This window comes from Grampus griseus (genome assembly GCF_964374135.1).
Source record: "Grampus griseus genome assembly, chromosome: 2".
Lineage (NCBI taxonomy): Eukaryota > Metazoa > Chordata > Mammalia > Artiodactyla > Delphinidae > Grampus > Grampus griseus.
The window spans coordinates 21,840,844-21,862,898 of record NC_139018.1 but is presented as its reverse complement, the minus strand read 5'-3'; the positions used below and the strand labels follow the sequence as shown (position 1 = coordinate 21,862,898).

The window sequence follows — 22,055 nt, the reverse complement described above, 5'->3', positions numbered from 1 at the left end:
TTAATTTAATTCAATAGCAACCTGAACAACAGTTTTATCTAATTACCCTTATTTACACATGGTTGGAACACTGAAAATCATAACTTTCCACAAAACTGACCCCCCTCTTCTCACCCCACCAAAGCATATTCACAGAAAATTCTACGAAAGCAACATTCTCTCTTGAGTTCTAGCATCAGCTAATGCATGTGTAGGGCTAGTGGACAGATAGGGAAGTACAATTTTGAAAGCTAATACAATTTAATTCATGTTAATGAACTAATGAGCTCACATTATGTCATCTTCCTTGATGAAGCTGAGAAAATTTAATATTAAAATTCAGATTTCTATTTTCCATAGAAGGGGAATCATATTAGAATTGTTTTCCCTTCACCTGATCTAATGAGAACTGGAATTCCAGCAAAGAAAGCTACCTATGCAGAACAGAATGTTTTGTTTCCTGGCAGACAATCTGGGAAAGCACAGAAACTTGTTCTGGTGCCTTCTAGGATTAAAGGAAAGCTCTTGGGATTAGGACGGGAGGGGTCCTGGGAGAGCACAGATAGAGGGACCCTGCTGGTGGGAGCCATGTTGGAATCCAGTGGCAGCTTGTTAGCCTTTTGATGGCTTGACTGGGATAAGCCTGCTGTGGCTGCAGACTTGAGGTGCCGACAAAGCCCAGGATGCCAGCCTGCTGGCCCATGCTGCCCTGCAGTCTGACCATCCTACCTGTTGGGGCTAGGGTTGCAGGGCCACTGCAGGTGGGAGCAGATGTGCAGAGGTTCAGTCCTTTTTCACTGTAAGTAGAGGTGTGAGGATTATGAAAAATGGCCTATGAAAGGCACCTTCCCAAAGCTATCTCAAGACTAAGAAGAGCTCAGAAAAGGGACAGTTACTAACAGATCATCGTCAATTCTCTGGCTTCATGGATGGAGCAGTGGATGGGGAGGGCAGGGGTGGGCACAGAGAATACCAGCAATGGTAAGAACTTGCATTCTGACTGGAATTCAGATCCTGTACATCTCAAGTTTCCAGAAAAAGGGTGCTATTAATTTCCTGAACTGACACAGAAATATACCATTGGCCAGAAGTAGAAATAAGAAGCTCTTGGGGGGATTTCATGTCTAAAAATACACAACCATGACAGCAAAAGCAGTAATTGAGTGGGGGGTAGGTTTACGTGAGAAATATCCCCAAATATCCTTATGCTGTCCTTATGTATTTTAAAAATCATTCACAAATAAGGTTCCAGTAATCTAGAAATACATATGTAGTATAAAGGCTGCATTTACTTGGCCTTGAGCCTACTTAACACTACCCCGCTGGGAAGCATTAAGGAAAGTGGTTGCTGAGGACTATTTATTCCATGCCCTGCATCTGCTCCCTTTTTATTCTGGTAACAATCTTTTTTTTTTTTTTTTTTTTCTTTTTTCTTCCTCTTCGAGAAATACTCTTCCCCAGCATTGCATGTCATCTTGGTGGTCATGTCAGTCAAAATGCCCTGTCCTCGCTTTTACTCTTGGGAAGTGGCACAAGGACAGAAAATGGCCTGTGATGGTTTGTCCCAAAGGCTGCAGCCTGAGGAGACATCCACAGTTCCTGCTATCAAGAGCTATCCTTTCTGAAGCCTGTTTCTTCCTTCAGTTCTGTGAGCTACCTGTATCTTTCCAACAATTTATTTCTTTTTGCTAAAAGAAGCCAGTCAGTCTCTGCTGCTTATAAAGCCCCTCACATGGTACTTTTAAATATTTGAGAGAAAGAACTTTGAAACAAATGGGGTATGTGTGTACACACTGAGAAAACTGAAAATCTCTGTCCTCATAGTGGAAGTAACTTTGAGTTTGTGTCTGTTTTGTGTCATCTACTAAGAGGCAGCTGTGGTATGGAGAAAAAAGACCCCTGGATGTGATGAGTCACGTCACTCCCGGTCCTTAATTTTCTCATCTGTGGAATGGAGAGGTTTGACTAAGTTATCCCCAAGGTCCTTTCGAGCTCGAAAATCCAATTATTCCATAATGAAGTGATCTGAATACATGCTTAGTAAATTGCAGAGCTAAAAATTCCAGTAAGCATAAACCTGAGGTCTTTTCTCATGTCAAGCCTCTTGCGGGTTAAACAGTAATTTTCCCCGTTACCTCAGTTCTCTTCTCAAGGGCATCCGTGCCAAAGGAAAATTGAGGGTTTCTCCTTTCTGCCATCAATTCACATCGGCCTCATGGCTGAGGCAGAAATCACAGTGCTATCACCAGGAGAATACAGTGCTGATTTTAGGGAAATGAATAAGCAAGCTCAGAGAGGAAGACTTTATGTTAAGAATTCTGTCAGTTTAGAAATAGGGGGTGGCAAATCCAGCCTCAAACACAGAGGTCCAATTGTCTTTTCGGTTTGCACTGCTACACCCAGTGTCTGACAAGAAAGCCCTGGTGTGTGTCCACTGCCTGGCCTGCCTAGGGAGTTGGCCAGATCGTATTGCTTCTTGGCTTCACGTTGTTTTACATTTAGGGTAACAGCCACTCCACACTCAGAACAGGAAATGAAGACTCCAATCATACTGTTAGGATTTAATAGTGAGAATGGAAAAAAGAATATCTGCATAAGAGAAAGACTTTAACCAACAGTTTTTCCAAACCTCTCTCTTTCTTTCTTTTTCTTTTCTTTTTTTTTTTTTTCTGGCCCAAATACCCACTTTTTTAACAGATGAGCGAAGTTTATTATAAACAAGAAAAGTGATTTAAAGGGTCACAGGATCATGGGCTTATTGCCTACCACTGGGGTCACCCAGACTTACTCTAAGAAACAAAGCTATTAGAGCTGGTTTGATTACTCCTTAGTTTTGTCATTTCACCAAATCTCACTGGACCCATGAGGAAAGTCATTGCCTTCAGGCTCACTCAAGCACAGAAGCACCCCTGCTAGCTGGGAGCAGGCCAGCTAGGGCTGGTAAACTGTCTCCTTTGTTTAAATTAAACATCCCTTCCCTTACTTTCTGTCCTTTTGGATTTCAGTCCTTTTGAACCTTCATGTCCTGGCTGGATCTTCAGTCTGATCAGAAGCCCCTTCCCCATCTCCAGATCCTGGCTCTGAACTTGGGATGTTATGATTGACAGGCCTTGCACAGGGTGACTGGAATCATAGATCTAACTCTTGGCCTGTACTGTACACATGATTGGCCATAAACTGGCTCTTTTACCTATACTTGGGGCAACAGACATCTCTTCAAAGCCCAGAAGCCTTCTAGGATCTGGAAAAGGATAGCTTCCAACACCAGATAAAACTTTAATGAGTCAGAAAAGAATACAGAATCATAAGCTGCCTTGGAAATCTGCTTAGCAGCCCAGCTGAGAAGAATAATGCATAGTTTTATGGAAGAACTGTGATAGTAAGAGAGTAGAAAGATGGAGTGAACTGGGTCATGCGCATGTTTGTTAAGTACTTTGCTCAAATATTTTTGTTTTTCTGGTCCCCCATTCCCCCATCCCTCCCCATCATCATTCCTATCACATAACAAAAACCAGCACTTCATAGGGAAAGAGAATGTGGAACTTTGATCCCAGCTCTTTCACAACCATGTGGCAGTTTTCACAGAAGAGAAAGCTCTGCCTACCTGAGTTTTTGTCAGGCAGTCGGTTTATCCTCCACACAATGGAGTTGAAGGCATGCTCATACTTCGCAGTTCCCAGAGTTACTCTCATGACAGGCTCAGAGCCAGACAAGCTAGTTGAGCCAAAACTTGCCCCCCGGTTCACTTTGGCTTTCAGAGACTTTTCCCCCAGGACACTTTCCCTGCGGAAGTTTTTCACCCACTCACTGGGCACAGGGTAGCGAACCATCACATTCTCACAGGGAACCTGAGTGAGAGGATCACAGTTAGAGGAGAAGCCAGATGACATCCTCAGCCAGCTCTGCACCTCCACCTCTGCCCCACTGATGCTTGCCACAGTCCTGAGTGTGAATGGCAAGGTCTTCTCGGCAAATACTGTCCTGAACCTCATTAGCTCAAGTCGGCAGGCGTCCAAAGGGTTGAACAGAATAACCCGTGAGCTGTTGAATACATCCTCATCCACACACCTGTGAAAATGGCACTCATGGAGCTTGATCCACTTTGTGGTGGTGGTGGGCATGATGTCTTGCCGGGAAACGATTTCGTTCCCTTTGACGAGGACATCATTGAGACCCAAGCGGCACTCGGCAAGGCCAGAGAGGAAACTCAGGATGTGGACCCGTGTCAAGACACGGTGCTGGAGAATCTGGTTGTCTCCTTTGCTCACAAGGCCAGAGAATTCATCTCGGACATCCACTGCAATCTCCTCTTCAAGGTAGTTCAAGCCAACTGTGCACAAGTCCATTGACAACACCGGCAGGTCCATGAGACGGTCCTGAACTGCACGGATGAAGCTCAGGAAGTCATCGTAATTGGTGGTGCCCAGCTTAATCACTTGTTCCCTCTCGGCCACGTGGGCCACGGCAGGTTTAGGCTGGTATTTCTTCTTCTCCTTGTAGGTGACGCGGTCTATCCGCAAGCTGTGGATCCTGCCGTTCTCATCATAGTTTTGGAGCCGGGGCTCTGAAATCTCATGGCAGATCTCCAGCTTGAACTCACGGAATGGCTTTTCTAAGCCCTTCTCATAATACAGCTGCAGATACCCACTGTCTGTCAGTTTGATGTAGATGGGTCCCCAGTGCCTAGAGGACATGATGTTTTTCTTCTCAGGGATCCTAAGCATCATGGGCCAACCATCCTTGGGCTGGGACAGTGCGGAACCTGGTGGGTGGTCATCTAGTTCAATCCAAGCTATTGGGTCATCATCAGGGAGTGTTGTACTCCCTAAGTGATCGGGATCCTCAAGTTGGAGTCGTTTGAGTTTTTCAACAGCATCACAGTGTGACTGGTTTTTGCTTGAATCATCAAAACTGATGGCATCCTTGTAGATGACAATGAGAGAATCTCTTTGGCTTTTGCCTGTGGTACCAGACATGGAATTGTCTTGGGAGCGCCTCTCCTGCTCCTCAAAGAAAGCGCGGAAAGGGTTTATAGGGGAGGGTTGTACATCCTGTAGAGTCTCATTCAGAAAAGGATTGGTTGCCCTCCAAAGAGGAGCCTCAGGCACGGAAGGCGGACGGTTTAAGGAGGAAATGTCCAGCTTCTGAACTTTGGAGAAGTTCATCAAAGTGCTCTTGGGACGTTCCCTCTTCTTAAATGACCCAGTTGAGTTACAAGGTACATCTGGGATCACAGATGCAAGAGGTGGTGTTTTCGGCTTCAGAGGAGAGGTGATTGGTGGCAAAGGGCTGCTGACTTCATTGTCATCAAAAGTGACCCAGCTAGGGAAACGAGCAGAGGTCACTAGAGTGGCGGGGTGTCCGTTCATAGCTGGACTGCTGGCCTGCCAGTTGATGGCCTCCATCTCTACCTCTTCATCTTCCTGAAGAGAGGAAGAATTGTCTAAAAGGAAAAGGAGAACATATGAAGGGCTGCTATTCAGGACCTCTAGAGGTATAGGAATGAGGGATGACTAGAATTTTATATGGAATCCAGTAAATTCCAAAGCATTTCATTACTTGTCCTCAAGTGTTTCGTCTGGGCACAGCTCTCACAGTTTTGTAATAAGCAGTAAGAATACAAATGTCAATACAGAAGCACTGATAGGACCCAGGTCCCTTGCAATTTAACTCTTATACATTCTCCCTTTATTTTATCGAAGTTTCTGGAATAGATTTTTTTTCTTGACTCTAAAGTATGTATTCTTATATTTTTAAACATTGAAAACTACCTCCTACATAAAATGATATAAAGCTGATCTCATTGAACAAAATAAGCCATATGCTCTAAGTGATAATATGATTGCAAATAATGTAATCAGAGAGATTTTTACCCAAATGTGGTAAATAAATATTAAAGACAAAATGTTAACATCCTTAATATGAAATAAATTTACACAAGTGAATAACAAAAATACAAAAACTTGAAATACAGGCAAAGGACATATACAAACAATCCAGGAAAGAGAAAGGAAAAATGTCTAATAACCATGTAGAAAATGTTCCGTCTCACTAGTAATAAGAAAAACGTAAATTAAACCCCAAAAATCAGTGAAGATTTTTAAAGTTTTAGTATTCGATGAGGGTAAAGGTGCTATAATATGAACAGTAAATAGACCCTTAATGGGACCGTAAGTTGCTACAAACTCTCTGAAAATGGTTTGGCAATTTGTATTAAGGGTCTTACAAATATTCATGAACAATGACTTAGAAATCTCACCCTAAGGAAATAAATCCAAATTAGGAACCAAGTTTTGGGTGAACGTTAAGAAACTGAGGCATACAATGGAATAACAAGCAGCCATTAAAATGTTTACAAGTTCGTATAACATGAGAAAATGCTCCTGACATTAATCTCTTCTTTTTTCTCTAAAATACTTTTCCATCTTGGGGTTTAATTTATGGGGAAAAAAAAGATTATTACAAATAAAACTCCACCCTAGCAGGGCCTTCGAGGAAGGAGATACAGGAGTTGAGTTTCGATGCAGGAAGACCCAGACCTTTTCAGTAAAGATGCTGTGTGTCTGCTGGGGTTATAGGAAGGAGGAGGAAATGAGGCCTTTATAAAGCAAGGAGTGGATTCTGAGGAAGGAATGGCACAGAAAACAAATCTGTATCTGGCATATAGTAAATGCTCAGTGAAGAACTGTTAATTGAATGAGTGAGAAAAGAAACTTTGCTTTGGAGCAGTTCTATTCTCTCTGTCTCTGGAGGAATGTGTATGGGGATCTCTGCTGCCATTCCACCCACTGTTTTTACTGCCAGAAATTTGGAATCAAAGAGAAATGAATACTCAAATGGTTAAGTCAAATAGTTGGCTTTTCTTACCATCCTGCTAAATCTTCACAAATATCATATCCAACCACACCAAATGAGCAATGTCACATATAATTAAACATGTAATTACACATGGATGGGATGGCTGCCTCTCATCCATCTCTCAAAGTATATTTATTCAAACAAATAGCAATTACCTCTACTGAAAACATCAGTTTGAAAATATAAGCTAAATGCATGCATGAGTGAGCATACATACATACCCACATTCGCCCCAGAAATATAATGAGCAAAAAGTATTTTCTATATATGCAGCATCACAAAAGAATTTAAAAGCATTATAAAATGAAAGATGAGACTCTCCTTCAAATTAATCATTAATCCACTTTTGTAAATGCATAAGTGATTTATTTTCTAGAAAATGAAGGGAAAAGGGTCAGAAAACAATCCAGGTTTGTAGGACTTATATTTTATTACTACTACAACTGCTGCTGCTGTTGTTGTAATGAAGCCTAAAGGGAACAATGTGGCCCTGAGTAAAATACAATCACTTCCTTGGAACAGTAACTAATCCTCCCTAGAGAACTGGCAAAAGGGGTGTATCGCAAAATGCATCACTTTTTAATGAAGCAGCTCTATGGAGCTTTTGTAAGCAGTATTTCCACCCAGACAGTCTGGTATTGACCCACCCCTTGTGCCAGGGATATCCTTTTTGCCTTGGAGCTCATTACTACTCCCTAGTTCAAAACGTGCCCTAAGTCCTTTTCCTTTGGAGGGTGGCTTTCTGCCAAAGCTGTTTATTCTTGCTGCTAAAGGATTCTCTTCTGTTGGGAGACTTGTCCCCAAAATAGCACTTCTCATCTTCCTCTCCCAAACCAAAAAAAAGGGGGAAAAAGGCCTCTGTCTCCACTGAAGATAATTTTCTTACAATAAATTCGTTTTTAAGCCAAGTTACTTGAGATCACACCAAGTCCTACACAGTTGTGAAGCATTTGACTCTTAATACAATTTAAATGAAGTATCTTTAAATTTTGGGGGAAATTTTTTGAATTAAATTAATTTCTAGAGATTCTACATTCTCTTAGACAGCCATCAAAAAGTTTCAAAAGACTTATAAAGTCTCTCCTTTGGCATTTTCATCTTCCATGATTACAACCTGTTTTAAAAATCCATCCTTTGGGATGATAGTGGGGTATAGGTCAAATTTCTGAAAATGAGAATTTGTTTTTCTACAAAATCATTTATAAAGAAAAAATATCTTAATAAAGACACTTTTATAGGGCTTCCTTGGTGGCTCAGTGGTTGAGAATCCGCCTGCCAATGCAGGGGACACGGGTTCGATCCCTGGTCCGGGAAGATCCCACATACCGCGGAGCAACTAAGCCCGTGCACCACAGCTACTGAGCCTGCGCTCTAGAGCCCGCGAGCCACAACTACTGAGCCCGCCCCATGACTACTGAAGCGCAGACAAAAAAAAAAAAAGACACTTTTATAGATGAACAGCAAAAGTGATCCATAGTTCATATAGGTCATAGTGGTTCATATTTTCATATGAAAATAAAGCATTTCTTGAGGTGAACCTAAGGACCGCCAAATAGTACTTTAAAAAATTATCCCCTGTTAACACTGACTTCCCTATTTGTGAGTTCTAATTTTTTTTTTCATTTATCACTGGCTGAAGGACATCCTCAATTGTTTTTATAAAGGTTAAGTCATATATTTTCTGAACCTCTTTTTATTAAAGAATGGTCTTTGAGACTTTCACGTATAAAAAAAATGACAATCTGTATGTAAAATTTCTTGGGGAAAATATTTGTATAAGACAAAAATTCGACCTCTTTAATATATAATGACAGTGTATCCTTAATAAAAATGATACACCCTCACAATAAAATAGGATGAAAACAGACTATTCACTAATGAAGAAATATAAATATCTAATAACTCTTTGGAAAAAAGTTTAAACTTATAAAAGAATAAATACAGGACTTCCCTGGTGGTCCAGTGGTAAAGAATCCGCCTTCCAATGCAGGGGATGCGGTTTGATGCCTGGTCGGGGAACTAAGATCCCACATGCTGCAGGGCAACTATGCCCGTGCACCTCAACTAGAGAGCCCAAGTGCTACAAACTACAGAGTCCATGTGCTCTGGAGCCTACATTCCACAACTGGAGAGAGAGAAGCCCGCGCGCTACGACGAAAGATCCCACGTGCCACAACTAAGACCCAATGCAGCCAAAAATAAATTAAATTAAAAATAAATAAATTAATTAAGTAAACATTCTTTTTGGCGGTACGCGGGCCTCTCACTGCTGCGGCCTCTCCCGTTGCGGAGCACAGGCTCCGGACACGCAGGCCCAGCGGCCATGGCTCATGGGCCCAGCCGCTCCACGGCATGTGGGATCCTCCCGGACCGGGGCACGAACCCGTGTCCCCTGCATCGGCAGGCGGACTCCCAACCACTGTGCCACCAGGGAAGCCCTAAACATTTTTTTTAAAAAAAGAATAAATACAATTCTCCCTGTGTCAGAGAGACAAAGACTTAGAAAGAATAATAATCATTACTGGTGACACATGGAAATTTACACCCTATAATGTAAGTGTTAAAAAGAAATCTTTCTGGAAGGCAATTTGAAAATTTGTACAAAAGTCTCAAAAAACATAATCCAAGAATTCTACTTATAGGCTTTATCTAAGGAAAGAACAAGACAGACATGTAATGATGTATATAGTGGTATGTTTATCATAGCAGTGTTTGTATCATGGAAAAATTGGAAACAAATGTCCAATAATGGGAGATTGGTTAAATGGAATCTCATGCATCAATCAAGACAATGCTGTTGATGATGTTAATTCACTGGAAGCTGATCATGATATATATTGTTGAGTGAATAACAAGAGCCTACAGTGTGGAGTCAGACTGCCTGGGTTTCAATTCCGTGTCTGCAGCTTATTAGCTATGTGACTGGGCAAGTTGTTTAATTTCTCTGCGTCTCAGCTTTCCCACCTATGAAACTAGAAGAATATTAAATCCTACCTAACAGGGTTGCTGTGAAAATTTAATACAGATGTTAGAATTGTATTTGGCAAATAATAAACGTTCAGTAGATGTTAGCTGCTATAACTACTGCTGCTGTTGCTACTGCTGCTAGAATGATACACATTCATGATATAAAGTGTATATATGTACTAAAAAGCTTTTTGATGTGACAACAAATGTCTCATGTGGGGTAAGAGGTGATTTTTAAAATTCTAAATCTGTATTCTTTTTAAAAAAATGCTGTATTGCTTACAAAATAAAGAAATATTAAAAGGTCAAAACCTATCTTTATTCCTCCCACTGATTGACCTTAGAGCAAGAAAGCCAACAGCTTCACTGTAGTCCATGTGGATAATGCAGCAGTTAGATCTTTCCTAAGACACTTATGACTGGTGTGGCTGGTAAGGGAAACAATAAGGGGGAAAAAAGTCTGGCAAATTTCTCCACTAAGAAATCGGCAAAAACTAATGATCTTTAGAACAACATTAACTATCATCCACAATTCCGTTTGACTGACTTATTAAAATATAATCAAAACACCAGCATCATTTTAATTACTCTCTCTTCCATATTGCTTTTAGTATTATGAGTTGGCCTCTGCCGAATAAAAGCCATGGATGAAGATTAGGTTCTTATTCTACATCACAGGGAGAATTTCCAGTACCTAAGAGCTTCCTTAATGCTTTTACTGATGCAAACTAAAGAGAAATGGTGGATTCTTTTAATGTTAGACCACTATCTTTTTTTTTTTTTTTTTTTTTTGCGGTACGCGGGCCTCTCACTGTTGTGGCCTCTCCCGTTGTGGAGCACAGGCTCCGGACACGCAGGCTCAGCTGCCATGGCTCACGGGCCCAGCCGCTCCGCGGCATGTGGGATCTTCCCAGACCGGGGCACAAACCCATGTCCCCTGCATCGGCTGGCGGACTCTCAACCACTGTGCCACCAGGGAAGCCCGACCACTATCTATTTTAAATACCACAAAGATTAAATTAATTGATTACAACGGCAATCAAAACCACCAAACTGAAGAAAAAGTAAGCACTATGGGGAAAAAAATCAGATTCTATGATATTTTGAATACAGCAGACAGTCTGCCATCTTCCTCCCCCATTTGTTAACCTAATTTGTTAAACGCAATGACAAGTGCAAAAAACTTATTGAGAGCTGTTCGCTGGAATTTACGAGCAGTGGCAAGAACAAATATTCTCAGATTACTGTGGTTTTCTCAACATGAGATAACAGTCACTGTTGCAAGAGAGTATACACTGTATGACCAGACTCAGATGCACAGTAGGCACTTAAATATTTGTGTAGTAATCTGCAAAGCAAGAGGAGGAACACAGAATTTTCAGGCTTGAAGAGATTTTAGAAATAATAAAACTCGACCCCTTCATTTTGCTGAGAAGACCAAGGCTCAGCGAGTTTAATTCAACTGCCCAAGATGAAATGAAAAGTCAAGTCCCACTTTTAATATTCATTAACTGGTAATTTCTTAAAGCTTGTTCATTAGATTAAAATCCGATTAACTTACCTTTGAAATTGGCAAGAGTCATCTTGCCACACAACTTTTTAGGAGCCGTTGTTCAGTGGTAGAAAAGAAGTTAACTAAACAGGATTGACATTTATACAGGGAAGCCTCTGGGCATAAAGTCTTCCCCTGATAATGTGAATGTGTATGGGTGAGAGAAAGGAGTTACTCATTTGAACCTTATCAAGGGAGCTTCTAACTTGGATAAAGTAAGCTGAGACCTGCTTAATCATCACAATACACTGATAAAAAGGAGAGTCAGAGGGTCTGAGTCTATTTATCTGTCCTTCCGCATTGTCGTGGAGAGGGGATGCTTTGATGCTGGTCAGAGATATCCCCAAAGTGAAGAAGTCAATTCATCAAACTACCACTTAACCACTACTTGACAGAATCCCTATCAAGAACATTTTACACTGCATTCTGGGTTTTATTTGCTAAGAGGACCTAAGAAGCTGTACTGAGCACCTTCAAATGACTGGTCCAGCTCACCCTGCCAGCTCCCTCCCTGCTTATCGAGACTGACCTAATACATTTCATCACCCTTTTTTTTTCCTCTCATAAAAGCAAGCATCAGACTTTAAGTTTGATGAATGGCCCAGGAACATCCCCAATATCTTGTGTTCCAAGTCTGTTCTAAATTTTTAAAATCTGGTTCTAAACTTTTGCCTGTTTTACCATTGCCCATTTCCCCATGGCTTCTTCAATATTCAACCTTTGGATCCCTGCTTTTGGCTTCTTCCTCTAACAACTGAACTTCCACTCAACTGGCTTACTGGTTTCCCTGGCTTAAGTTGCCTTTCTGATATCAGCTTCTTATGTTGTCTTAGATGAAGGCTCTATTCTCCCACCTGGGCAGAGATCCCACTGTAACCCCTTGCTGTTGTCTGACAGGCACAACTTCAGTTCCCCAGCAGAGGTCATAGGCAAGGGGCAGGGCTGGATTCCAATATCTACGGTAAATTGAAAAACTGGCAATCCATTTAATAAATTAATCTCTTAACATAAATCAATCTCTTAACATTTTATATATCAGGGCATCTCAGAGGCTTAACTAGTGATGATACCTGCTGACCTAACCTAACCTGTGTTTTATTTATTTTTTATTGCCATAGCAAAAAGCCCCCTGCATTTCCTTCCCATCCTAAACTATTTTCCGAGCCCACCAAAGAGGAGTAAACAAAGAGGAGTCTCTAGGGTCTGAGCCCTTTTGGATGGACTGTGAAACTCTCTGCTTAATGGCCCGTCAAACTCTTCTATGATGTGACAAGAGTGGAAAGGGCTCTTTTGGTTCAGGAGCTTAAAAGAGAAGGGAGTAGCATCCAGATGTTACTGTCAGGGAGAACGTAAGGTAGAGGCAAGGGAAAAAAGGGGTCTTCATCCTGACTCTGATCTGAGCATAGTTCTTATGCCTAGGAAGTGCCAGCGCTGGGGACCAGGAAAACGACTGCCTGGAGGGGCACTGGGTAAGTTCCTAGAAACAGTGGCAAGCTTACGGTGCTCGTGCCCTTACTGTGACCGGGACAGGTCACGCCCCGGGACTGCCTGTCCCACTGCCACAGTGGAAGTCTCACTTGCGTGTGCCCCCAGGTCCTTACTCACTGTTCACCTGGTCACCATGTGAGGACACACCGCAGCAACAAGCCAGGATACTTGTAAGCTCCAAGGAACCACTGGACCCCTAAGCGGGTGAGGGAACAGACAAGGTCCTGGACTTGAGTGAAGAACTAGGGTGAATCAGTATGCCCTAAATTAGGGTTAAAAGGGACTAAACCGTGCATGCTGTTACATTTGGTCAGAGATCTCAGTTTTTGTTTGTTTGTTTGTTTTTTGCGGTACGCGAGCCTCTCACTGTTGTGGCCTCTCCCGCTGCGGAGCACAGGCTCCAGACGTGCAGGCTCAGCGGCCATGGCTCACGGGCCCAGCTGCTCTGCGGCATGTGGGATCTTCCCGGACCGGGGCACGAACCCGTGTCCCCTGCATTGGCAGGCGGACTCTCAACCACTGTGCCACCAGGGAAGCCCAGAGATCTCAGTTTTTAAGAGCCTCATCACTCTTACATGAACAGGTAAAATCACAGGTTTCACGTTTGGCAGGATGATCCCCAAATCCTGAAACTTCTGAGGAAGGTAAAGACACATCTTACTACTTTTACCATTTCTTAACTGCAATAGTAAGAAACAGAGAAAAGGACCAGACTTATGAAGGATTAGGGAGCACCCAAGGATAAGGGCTTGACTGTCCTCCTGGTTATGTTGGTGAGTAACAGAAAACAGAACTATGCCTCAGAGAGCATGTCAAAGCGGCCAAATGGAATTCACCTAGAGGTTTCAGTCTCACCAATGGCTTTGTCATCTCCCTCTCTGCTCCCTTCAATACACGGGTCTACTTTTAACTGGTACTAATGTCCTGCCAATCAGTCTATGCCCCTACAGAGCTGGGACTCATCATCCTCTTTACATATAATACTTCTAACTCTGACGTCCACTGCACGGGTCATGGAGCACCTGCACCATGGGCATGGACCCCTGCCTACTTATTCTGGGGGTGGACCTTGGGAGTCTCACCTAACCCCGATGAACTTACACAGTTTTAGCACACACAGCAATGCCTTCTTTCCCTTCACTGTTCTGAAGCAGTTACAGGCAGAGCCATTCTACTGTAGACCAGATTCAAAGTCTGATCATTTTGAACCTTAGCGATGGGAAATGCTACTTCTCCGCAGCTGATTCTGTAAATTTGGTCAGGCGGCAAAGAAACAGCGCTGGGGACTCTCATGCATTATTACATTTGCTTGTATACATGTGTATTTATTGGGAATGAGAAGAGCAGGCATTCTGACTGAGTCTGTATCAGGCCTATCTTCCATTTGTTAACTTGGCTAGGCTGTAACACACCTTGCAGGAGGAATTCAAAAGGTCTGTTGAGATGGGGGTATAGTCAGCTGGGCTAAGGTCACTCATAGAAAGGTTAGGGGCAGTTCTTGCAAGCTGAAAGGATCCGTACAAATGATCTCCTTTCACCTATATTACCCAAAGCTCCCTGCTCTTTATGTGGATTTTCCAGCAATGGCAACAAAAACAAAATAACCAAACAGCTCCTGTATGCCGTAAGCCACTTCTTTTCTATTGAATTTCGAGTAGGTAATTTGATTTCATTTCAGTACTTGTCCAGCTCCCTTTTAGTTACCAAGATCAAAGGAGACATTCTTACAGACTGACAGTAGGTGCACTTTATAAACTGTAAACATACCAAGTTAAAATAACCTAGTAGGAAAACAACTAATTTCTAGCATGACAACAGATTTATTCTAGCAGGTAGAGATCTCTTTGTACTCCTGAACCTGTCGAGTTTTTCAGAAGAACTCATAAGGCAAACAGAGTGAAAAGCTATTTCCAGATGATTCATACACAGACTCAGTACTTCTGCTCACTTGCTCCAGGACCCTCACCATCCAGCATATATACACCAGTGTCTCCTGGGTGGACACAAGGCCCATAATAGAAAAGACGGCTTAAAAGTGGCTTGTACTAATGCTGGCTTGAGCTCCAGGCCCCATGCTGGTCTTCACCACCTATGTTGTGCCACTGCAGGCAGCAGAGGGGAAAGCCTGGACTTGGGCTCTGGAGTCAGACTGACCTGGCCCTGCTTCAGAAAACTGTGTGATCTTGGGCACATTACTTAACCCTCTCTAAACTTCATATTTATCACCTCTTAAGGGGGAATAATAACAGTACCCACTTTGCCGAGTTGTTGTGAGGGTAACAGAGATCGTTAAAGGACATTGAATTTGATTAACCCGTAGCACAATAAATGTTAGCTATCACAATAAAAGATATGTAAATATTATTATTATTTCAGAATTCTTAAGGAAGCAAAAAAGAGGGGAGAGGGGAAGAAGTGGGAGAAAAAAATGCCTTTGAAGTTTCATTAGAATCAAGGGAAAGTGGGACGGAGAAAGAAAGAAGAATGTTTGTCTCAGGTTATGAGTCCATGAATCCAAATCTTTCCATAATTATTGCAAAGGCTTGGGAATTACAAGAGATGTAAGAGTCTGCGTTCGTGAAGTCACTGTGATTATAACAAAACAGCACTAGAATCTACCACCTAACAGAAGTGCTAAGTCATGAGTACACTTTGGTCAAGACAGGACATGCAACTTTCTATTACCCCTAAGAATTGCCTTTGTAATTGCTGGGCAGGTCTAAGATGTTATAGTATTCCAGAGAAGCAGTCCCCAAAGGAGAGCAGCACACCCAAGGAGGTACAGGATGATCCACTGGGGTGGAGGGAGAAAATATCAGAACTTCTATTTTTGTTGACTTTTTTAAAATTAATTTTTATTGGAGTATAGTTGCTTTACAATGTTGTGTTAGTTTCTACTGTACAGCAAAGTGAATCAGCTATGTGTGTGTGTGTGTGTGTGTGTGTGTGTGTGTGTGTATATATATATATATATCCCCTCTTTTCTGGATTGTTGACTTTTTAACCCATCCTTTAAACATTTCTAACTTTTGTTTATATGTTAGAAACCATATACTAAAATACTTGCTTGTAATTTATAAATATATTTATAATATAGTATATTTATAAACATACAAATATTAGAGGCTCGCGATCAAACCTTTGGAGAATCACGACCAAACATTTGGAGAAGGCTAGTTCAGTGCACTAGGCATATTTCAAATACTCAGCATGGGTGCACACACACACAAAGCTATCACCTCTTCCCTGTCCTCTGTAAGAGTTGGCCATTGTAACCAGAAAAATGGCCGTGGTTGTCAGTCCAAAGGGAAAGGTGCTTTGGCAAATAAGAAGGATCTATTACTCCCTTAAACTCTCCCATGATTTGGGCAATAATTGACTCTTACATGCTCCAGCTCCCTGGTGGCCATGCTAACAACCTATCCTGGCCTTTCCATGTTGCTTTGAATCTAGCTAAGCATGACTTGACCACCACCCACCTTGCTCTCTAGAAAGTTTTAAAACCAGTCTTCCAATTCTGCAAAAATTATAAAACTGACCTAAACAAATAACTATTGGAGTTGCTGCCAGGGCCAAGGATTATGCGACCTCACTATCACAACAAAGGTCTTTTGATGTCCCTTTCTTGGTTATACTCTTGGTGTCCAATAAATACATAGCAATGGAAGGAAGAGGGCCTGTCTGTGAGATCTTGACTCATGCCAGGGTCATCACTAGCTTTATAGCAAATATCTATTGAATTAAATGCTTTAACTCTCCTATTGCTCAAATAACAGGTTGAGACTGTTACTTTTGCTTTCAATAAGTCTTAGAGGAAAAGTCAACCCACACGATTGAGAGGGGAAGAACAAAGTCGATACAGCAAACAATATACAGGGAAGGAATACTGTATTACCTTCCCTGCATCCCTCCCCTGCTCCTTGGGGTAACAGCATCACAGCTGAACTTTTCTCCTCTCATGCATGTCTTTCTGAAGTGTCAGTGAAGGTGCCCCACCCAGGATGCATATGACCCAAGAAAAGTCAGATTCTTGTTGGAAATTTTGAATGGACTAACTCAAGTGCAAAAAAGTGGTGGGAGCTGAGTTATTGACATGGAGGCACCCTGAAGAGTCTGCACATAGGTCCTTGCTGACTTGAGCCTGAAGGATGCTAAGGTTCCCAGCCATCTGTGGGAGACGGCAAAAATGGCCACAGATTCTTCCTTTCTCTATCCATGCTCTTGGGCAGTCCCCCACACCCCCGCCACATTGACTCTGACCTAGCGCATGTGATTACATTGACTCTGAGCTACAGCATGTGATTTGCTTTAGTCAAGATCAAATACACCACTAGCAGAAACTTGAAAAGTGCTTGCATGCTGCGGCTTGCCCTCTTTTGCTCTACTTGGAACCCCGAGACCATCATTCAAACAAGCCTACAGGGAGATGAGTGACCACATGGAGAAGTAAGGCGCCCTAGCCAACCAGGCAGCTGAGCACAGACGCACGAGTGAATGCCTAAGGAGATCAGCTCAGCCTAGTATAGACGGGGAATCGCTCAAGCGTGCCCAGATTGCTGATTTGCAGCATCTTGAGCTAATAAACAAAGGGTTGTTTAGGGGGGCCACTAGTTTTCAGGGTGGTTTGTAACACAGTAAAAGCTGATACACCAACTTCCTGAAGCTTGAGTGCTCAGCTTTTCTTCTGATTCTGTAAACAACTATATCCTTAAAATAAATTCCTGTCACTTAAAGGTAGTACAGTTGGCTTCTGTTCCTTGCAATCCAAGCTCCTTAGCAACCAGGCAGAAGACCTTCCAAACTCGTCTGGCTATTGAGCAAAAATATTTCCATTTTATTGCTCCTCTTTACCCTCCCTTGCTCTTTTCACAAGGAAATAGAACAGTATTCTTCTTGCTTATATAATACAAGACACTTACTTCAAACTCTGTAAGTTTGAAAGGAAGGAATTTTAAGACTCTCATCCCTAGAATTGTCATCTTTGGCCCAGGTCACCCTAGGCATAAACAGGTAGGAAGTGGATAGGCCCTGAGTGCATTGTCAAGTGGTCAAGAGTACGGACTCCAGCTTCAGGCTGGCTCATATCCTGGCTACTCCTTCTCGCTCTGTGACCTTGGACAAGTTACTTAATGCAGGCTTCAGTTCCCTCAACTCTAAAATGGAGATAATAATAGTACTTACCTCTTAAGTTGTGGTGAGGACTGAGTTAATGTATTTAACGTTTGCATAGCAAACATTATATAAATATTTAATAGTGTTATTATCACAATTATTCCTTAGAGTCCAGGTACCCTTGGGGAAGATTTTGAAAAGAGACATTTGGCATTGTGGGAACTTTGATGAAGCCACAGAACAGAAGGTTTTATTTCTAGTCCTGGCTCTGCCGAAAACCCCCTGTGGTCTTGGGTAAGTCTCTCTGTGCCATTTCCCCATTTAACATGGGATAATCATAATCCCCGTTCTAGTTTGGAAGCAAATATGAAATAACACATGTAAGCATGCTTCTAAACATTCAGAAGTGCTCAACCACTGTTTGGTAAGGCCTGTGATTACTTTTCACATAGTGAGGTAGTTTTAGCTTCCAAGTGAGTCCTACAATTCTTCACGCTGTGTGAGTGGGTCTGAGGTGGGCAGTTATTGCATTTTAGAGATAGAAGACCATAAAAATGCAGAAAGCAGTCTTGGAATAAAGACTTCTTTACAAAGATATTAAACCAAAACTTGTGTGTTGAGAGGCCATGGCCTTTTCAAAAGTCTCCCAGAAACTGTTAAGTGTTTCTAAGAAGGGAAATGAAATCAAGTAACTAGAGAACAGAGGAAAGTAGAAGGACAAGAACACTTTCATACCTTTATACATCCTGCACTGACAGATGTCCTTTAATTGACTTGCTCCCCAACTGTCCCAGGGACCAAGGTTGAGTGTTCTTTGCCTCAGCTGGGGACAACTCAAGGTTTAAGGCCCACAGAACGTAATGTACTCCCATGTGAGTTCATTTTAAGACAAACCATTTTCATGAATGTTCCAGTCACCAAGTTCTAAAGTAAATAAATTTTGTTTCTATAATACAAAGAAGGTAAAACTTTTTGATAATTTTAAGAAAGAAGTTGTATTTTAGAAAACTTGGATGGTGCAGAAACACAGACAATTAAAAGCACCTGAATCTTGCTGCCACCTGAGATGACTGATGTCACCATCATAGTGTGCTTCCTTCAAGCTCTCTCACTCTGCACATAACACATTCACGAACACACACCTCTCTACAAAGTAGGGATTATTCTGCATATGCAGTTTTAGGGCCTGGGTGTTTTGGCTTAATGTTCTCAGATGAGAATTTTCATGGGACACCATTCAAAACAAGTAAGTGCCGGTAATTGTTGGCAGGATCTGACGGAGCTGTTAGTATGAGCATTATGTTTGCTAAAAGAGTTTGGACTGCAGAGCATGAAAATATATTAATTGCAGTTCATATATTCAATGTCTAGCCGCCTCAGGGGGGATATGCAGAAATTCCATATCAGGGGGGATATGCAGTAAAGTAATAAGAAAGTATGACACCGGATGAAGGATGATCAATGCTGATGATTTGTTTCATGAAGTAAATTTGACTCCTGTTGACATTTAAAGTCAGGGACTGCAGTAGACAGGGATGAGGTAATGGGATTAGGACTTCTATCTCCAAACCTAAAGCTTCTTGCCCCACTGTGACACACAGAGATGTTGACAAACATGCTGCCTTCCATTCTGTAAAAACAGTAACCTTTGTGTCCTCACTGAGGGCCTTTCCTGGGGGTCATAATGAATCTCTTCTGCAGCTGGACACACAGCCGGCTGATCAGTACACGTGGTTACTTGTTGCCTCCTCTTCTTTGCATATATGACAGAAGTCAAGTGAAGGACATAAAGCCAGAAGCATCAGCCCACCTCTAAGCCAGAACCTCAGTTACATCATAGGGTGGGGCGCACAACCTAAAACACGGAGGTTTGCTGCCTCAAAGACTTTTTAAAAGCATGCCATATAGCATAGGAATTGCCATCCTATCTTTAAGAGCAGACTGTGGTAAATACACTAGTCAGCATGGATTAAATAAAGGTTGTTAGCAAATAAAGAATAAATAGTCCCAAAAATATTTAAAGAGGAAGAATGTACTCTAAATCCTTAAGATTTCTGATTAAGATTAAGAGGGGTTAGGAGTGTGTATGAGGAGATAGGTACAAACTGTCTTTAGAATCAGGGTGAAACTGAGTCAGGGAAAGAGATCTTTATGGTGTTAGTTTTTCTTCAAAGCATTTAATTTGGGATTGGATTATCTAACCCTACAGAGCCCATAGGGACTTTTGGAGTGTGTCTGGAGTACTCTGGTGATTTCAGGAGTAGACTTTGGGTTTTAGGGCAGGAGAGGTTGCTGGAAGGAGAGAGGATAATAGCTCACCATGGCCACCACCTCCAAGACAACAGCAGTGGCAAAGCTGACACTCACCAGTCATGTATCACATGTCATGTATCACCTGTCAGGTGCTCTGCCTAGGCCTGTACCAAAACCATCTCATTTGATCCTGGAGACACCTACATGAGGTAGCTCCTACCATTATCCCTATTCTATTGATGGGGACACAGGCATAGAGGTTAGATGACTAAATCAATGTCACAGACAAGCAAGTGGTGGTGTTAGGATCTAAACCCTGGAGGTTCGAATTCACAACCCTCAGCTTGACCCCTCCCGTATACTGCAGCTCAGTGTCTTTAGAACTATCTAATCTTGAACAAGTAACCCAATTTCTGTCTCAGTTTCCTCGCTTTTAAAGAGGATAATAATAATCTAGTCTATCTACCACAGTACGGTTGTGAGGATCAAATGAGACACGTGAATGCATGCGATTGCCATTTGTAGAATATGGCATGCTCTACAGTTTAAATTATTTTTATTATTACAGATGAAAGGAAGAGAAAGAGAGTACTGATTTCTTCATTTTGAGGGTTTGGGTTTTTTATTTTGGCTTAGTATAAAAGTTTTAATTTTAACAATCAACATAAGGCAATGAAAATAACTGATATGCACTAGTAGGTACATTAAGTATTGATAAAAAGCAGAAAACACTCCCTGTATCAGGAACCTGTGATTAAGAAAGAAAAAAAAAAAAAAACAGTGATTATTTTGACAGGACAGTGACTTAGAATAGCTCCTTGTGGGGCTTGGTAGCTCTGGTGATAAATCTCCTCTAACTGCTGGCGGACAAGTGACACTTCCCTTTCCGGAAATGGAAATGAACTCTCAAGGATTTGTGACTCTCCAGATAATGACTTCCTGCTCCACAAAAACAAAGCCCAGCCGCTGAAATAACAACCTATCTCTGGTCCCTACTCAACATCCTAGGGCTGCCATTCTTAGTCTGGTCTGAAGGAGGCTTCTCCAGCTCCAGGCCTCTAAAGCCTCACTATTCCAGAGATAGACAAAAATGCCAGAATTTAAAAGCCAAGGTTAGAAAGAGTTACCTCTGGGCAAAGTCACGCTGCACTCAGACTTGATCTGTTGGAAGTCATTCAACTCCCAAGCAGGCCTGGAGTCCCTGGTCCATACCTCTATCACATCACACACAGGCAGGATCCCTTTGTGTTTATTTTCCAAATATGGCCAGTAAGTTCCTAGAGGAGAGAAGCTACATAAAAGCCTTTTGAACTGAATTGCACTAGGGACTTCATCTAGGAACCCAATGTTGGGACAGAGGGAAAAATGAGCCTCTCCTGAAATTAAATGATGAAAGGATCAACAAAGAAGAGTTTAGTCATCCAGCATTAAATGGTTTGTGAATGTGCTGCTCTCAGAGATTTAGGAAACACCTAAAACCAATCAAAGGTGACTTGGATATAATTTCAGAAAGATTTGACAGGAGTGAGTCTAAAGTCTACTATTCATAATCTAATTACATAGAAGTTTAAAAACTTTTTTTTTAAACACAAATAATCCATGTCCATTGACGAAAATTTACAAAATACAGAAAAGTGAAAAAAATAATAAAAAGCACCCAAAGTTCCACATTTACCACCAAAATATGAGACATCTGTGCTGTTATGAAGGTTGATGAAGGAGAAAATGAAAATAACAGCCAGGAGTGTTCAAAAGTGAACTGTCATGTGACACTAAACCATGTATAGTCCTGGGATCTGGTGGTCACTTTCATATACATGCCTGGACTTCTGTCCTCTTAGGCAAC

The 22,055-nt window shown here is 41.9% G+C and overlaps 1 protein-coding gene across 1 annotated transcript in view; it reads right to left on the bottom strand.

The window, feature by feature from the left end:
* STON2 (stonin 2) overlaps positions 1-22,055 on the bottom strand; it is a 151,249-nt gene that overhangs the window by 11,011 nt on the left and 118,183 nt on the right. Inside the window, exon 5 of the mRNA XM_082648922.1 lies at positions 3,584-5,422. Coding sequence (XP_082505048.1) covers positions 3,584-5,422 — 1,839 coding nt within the window. The remainder of the gene's footprint in view (positions 1-3,583; positions 5,423-22,055) is intronic.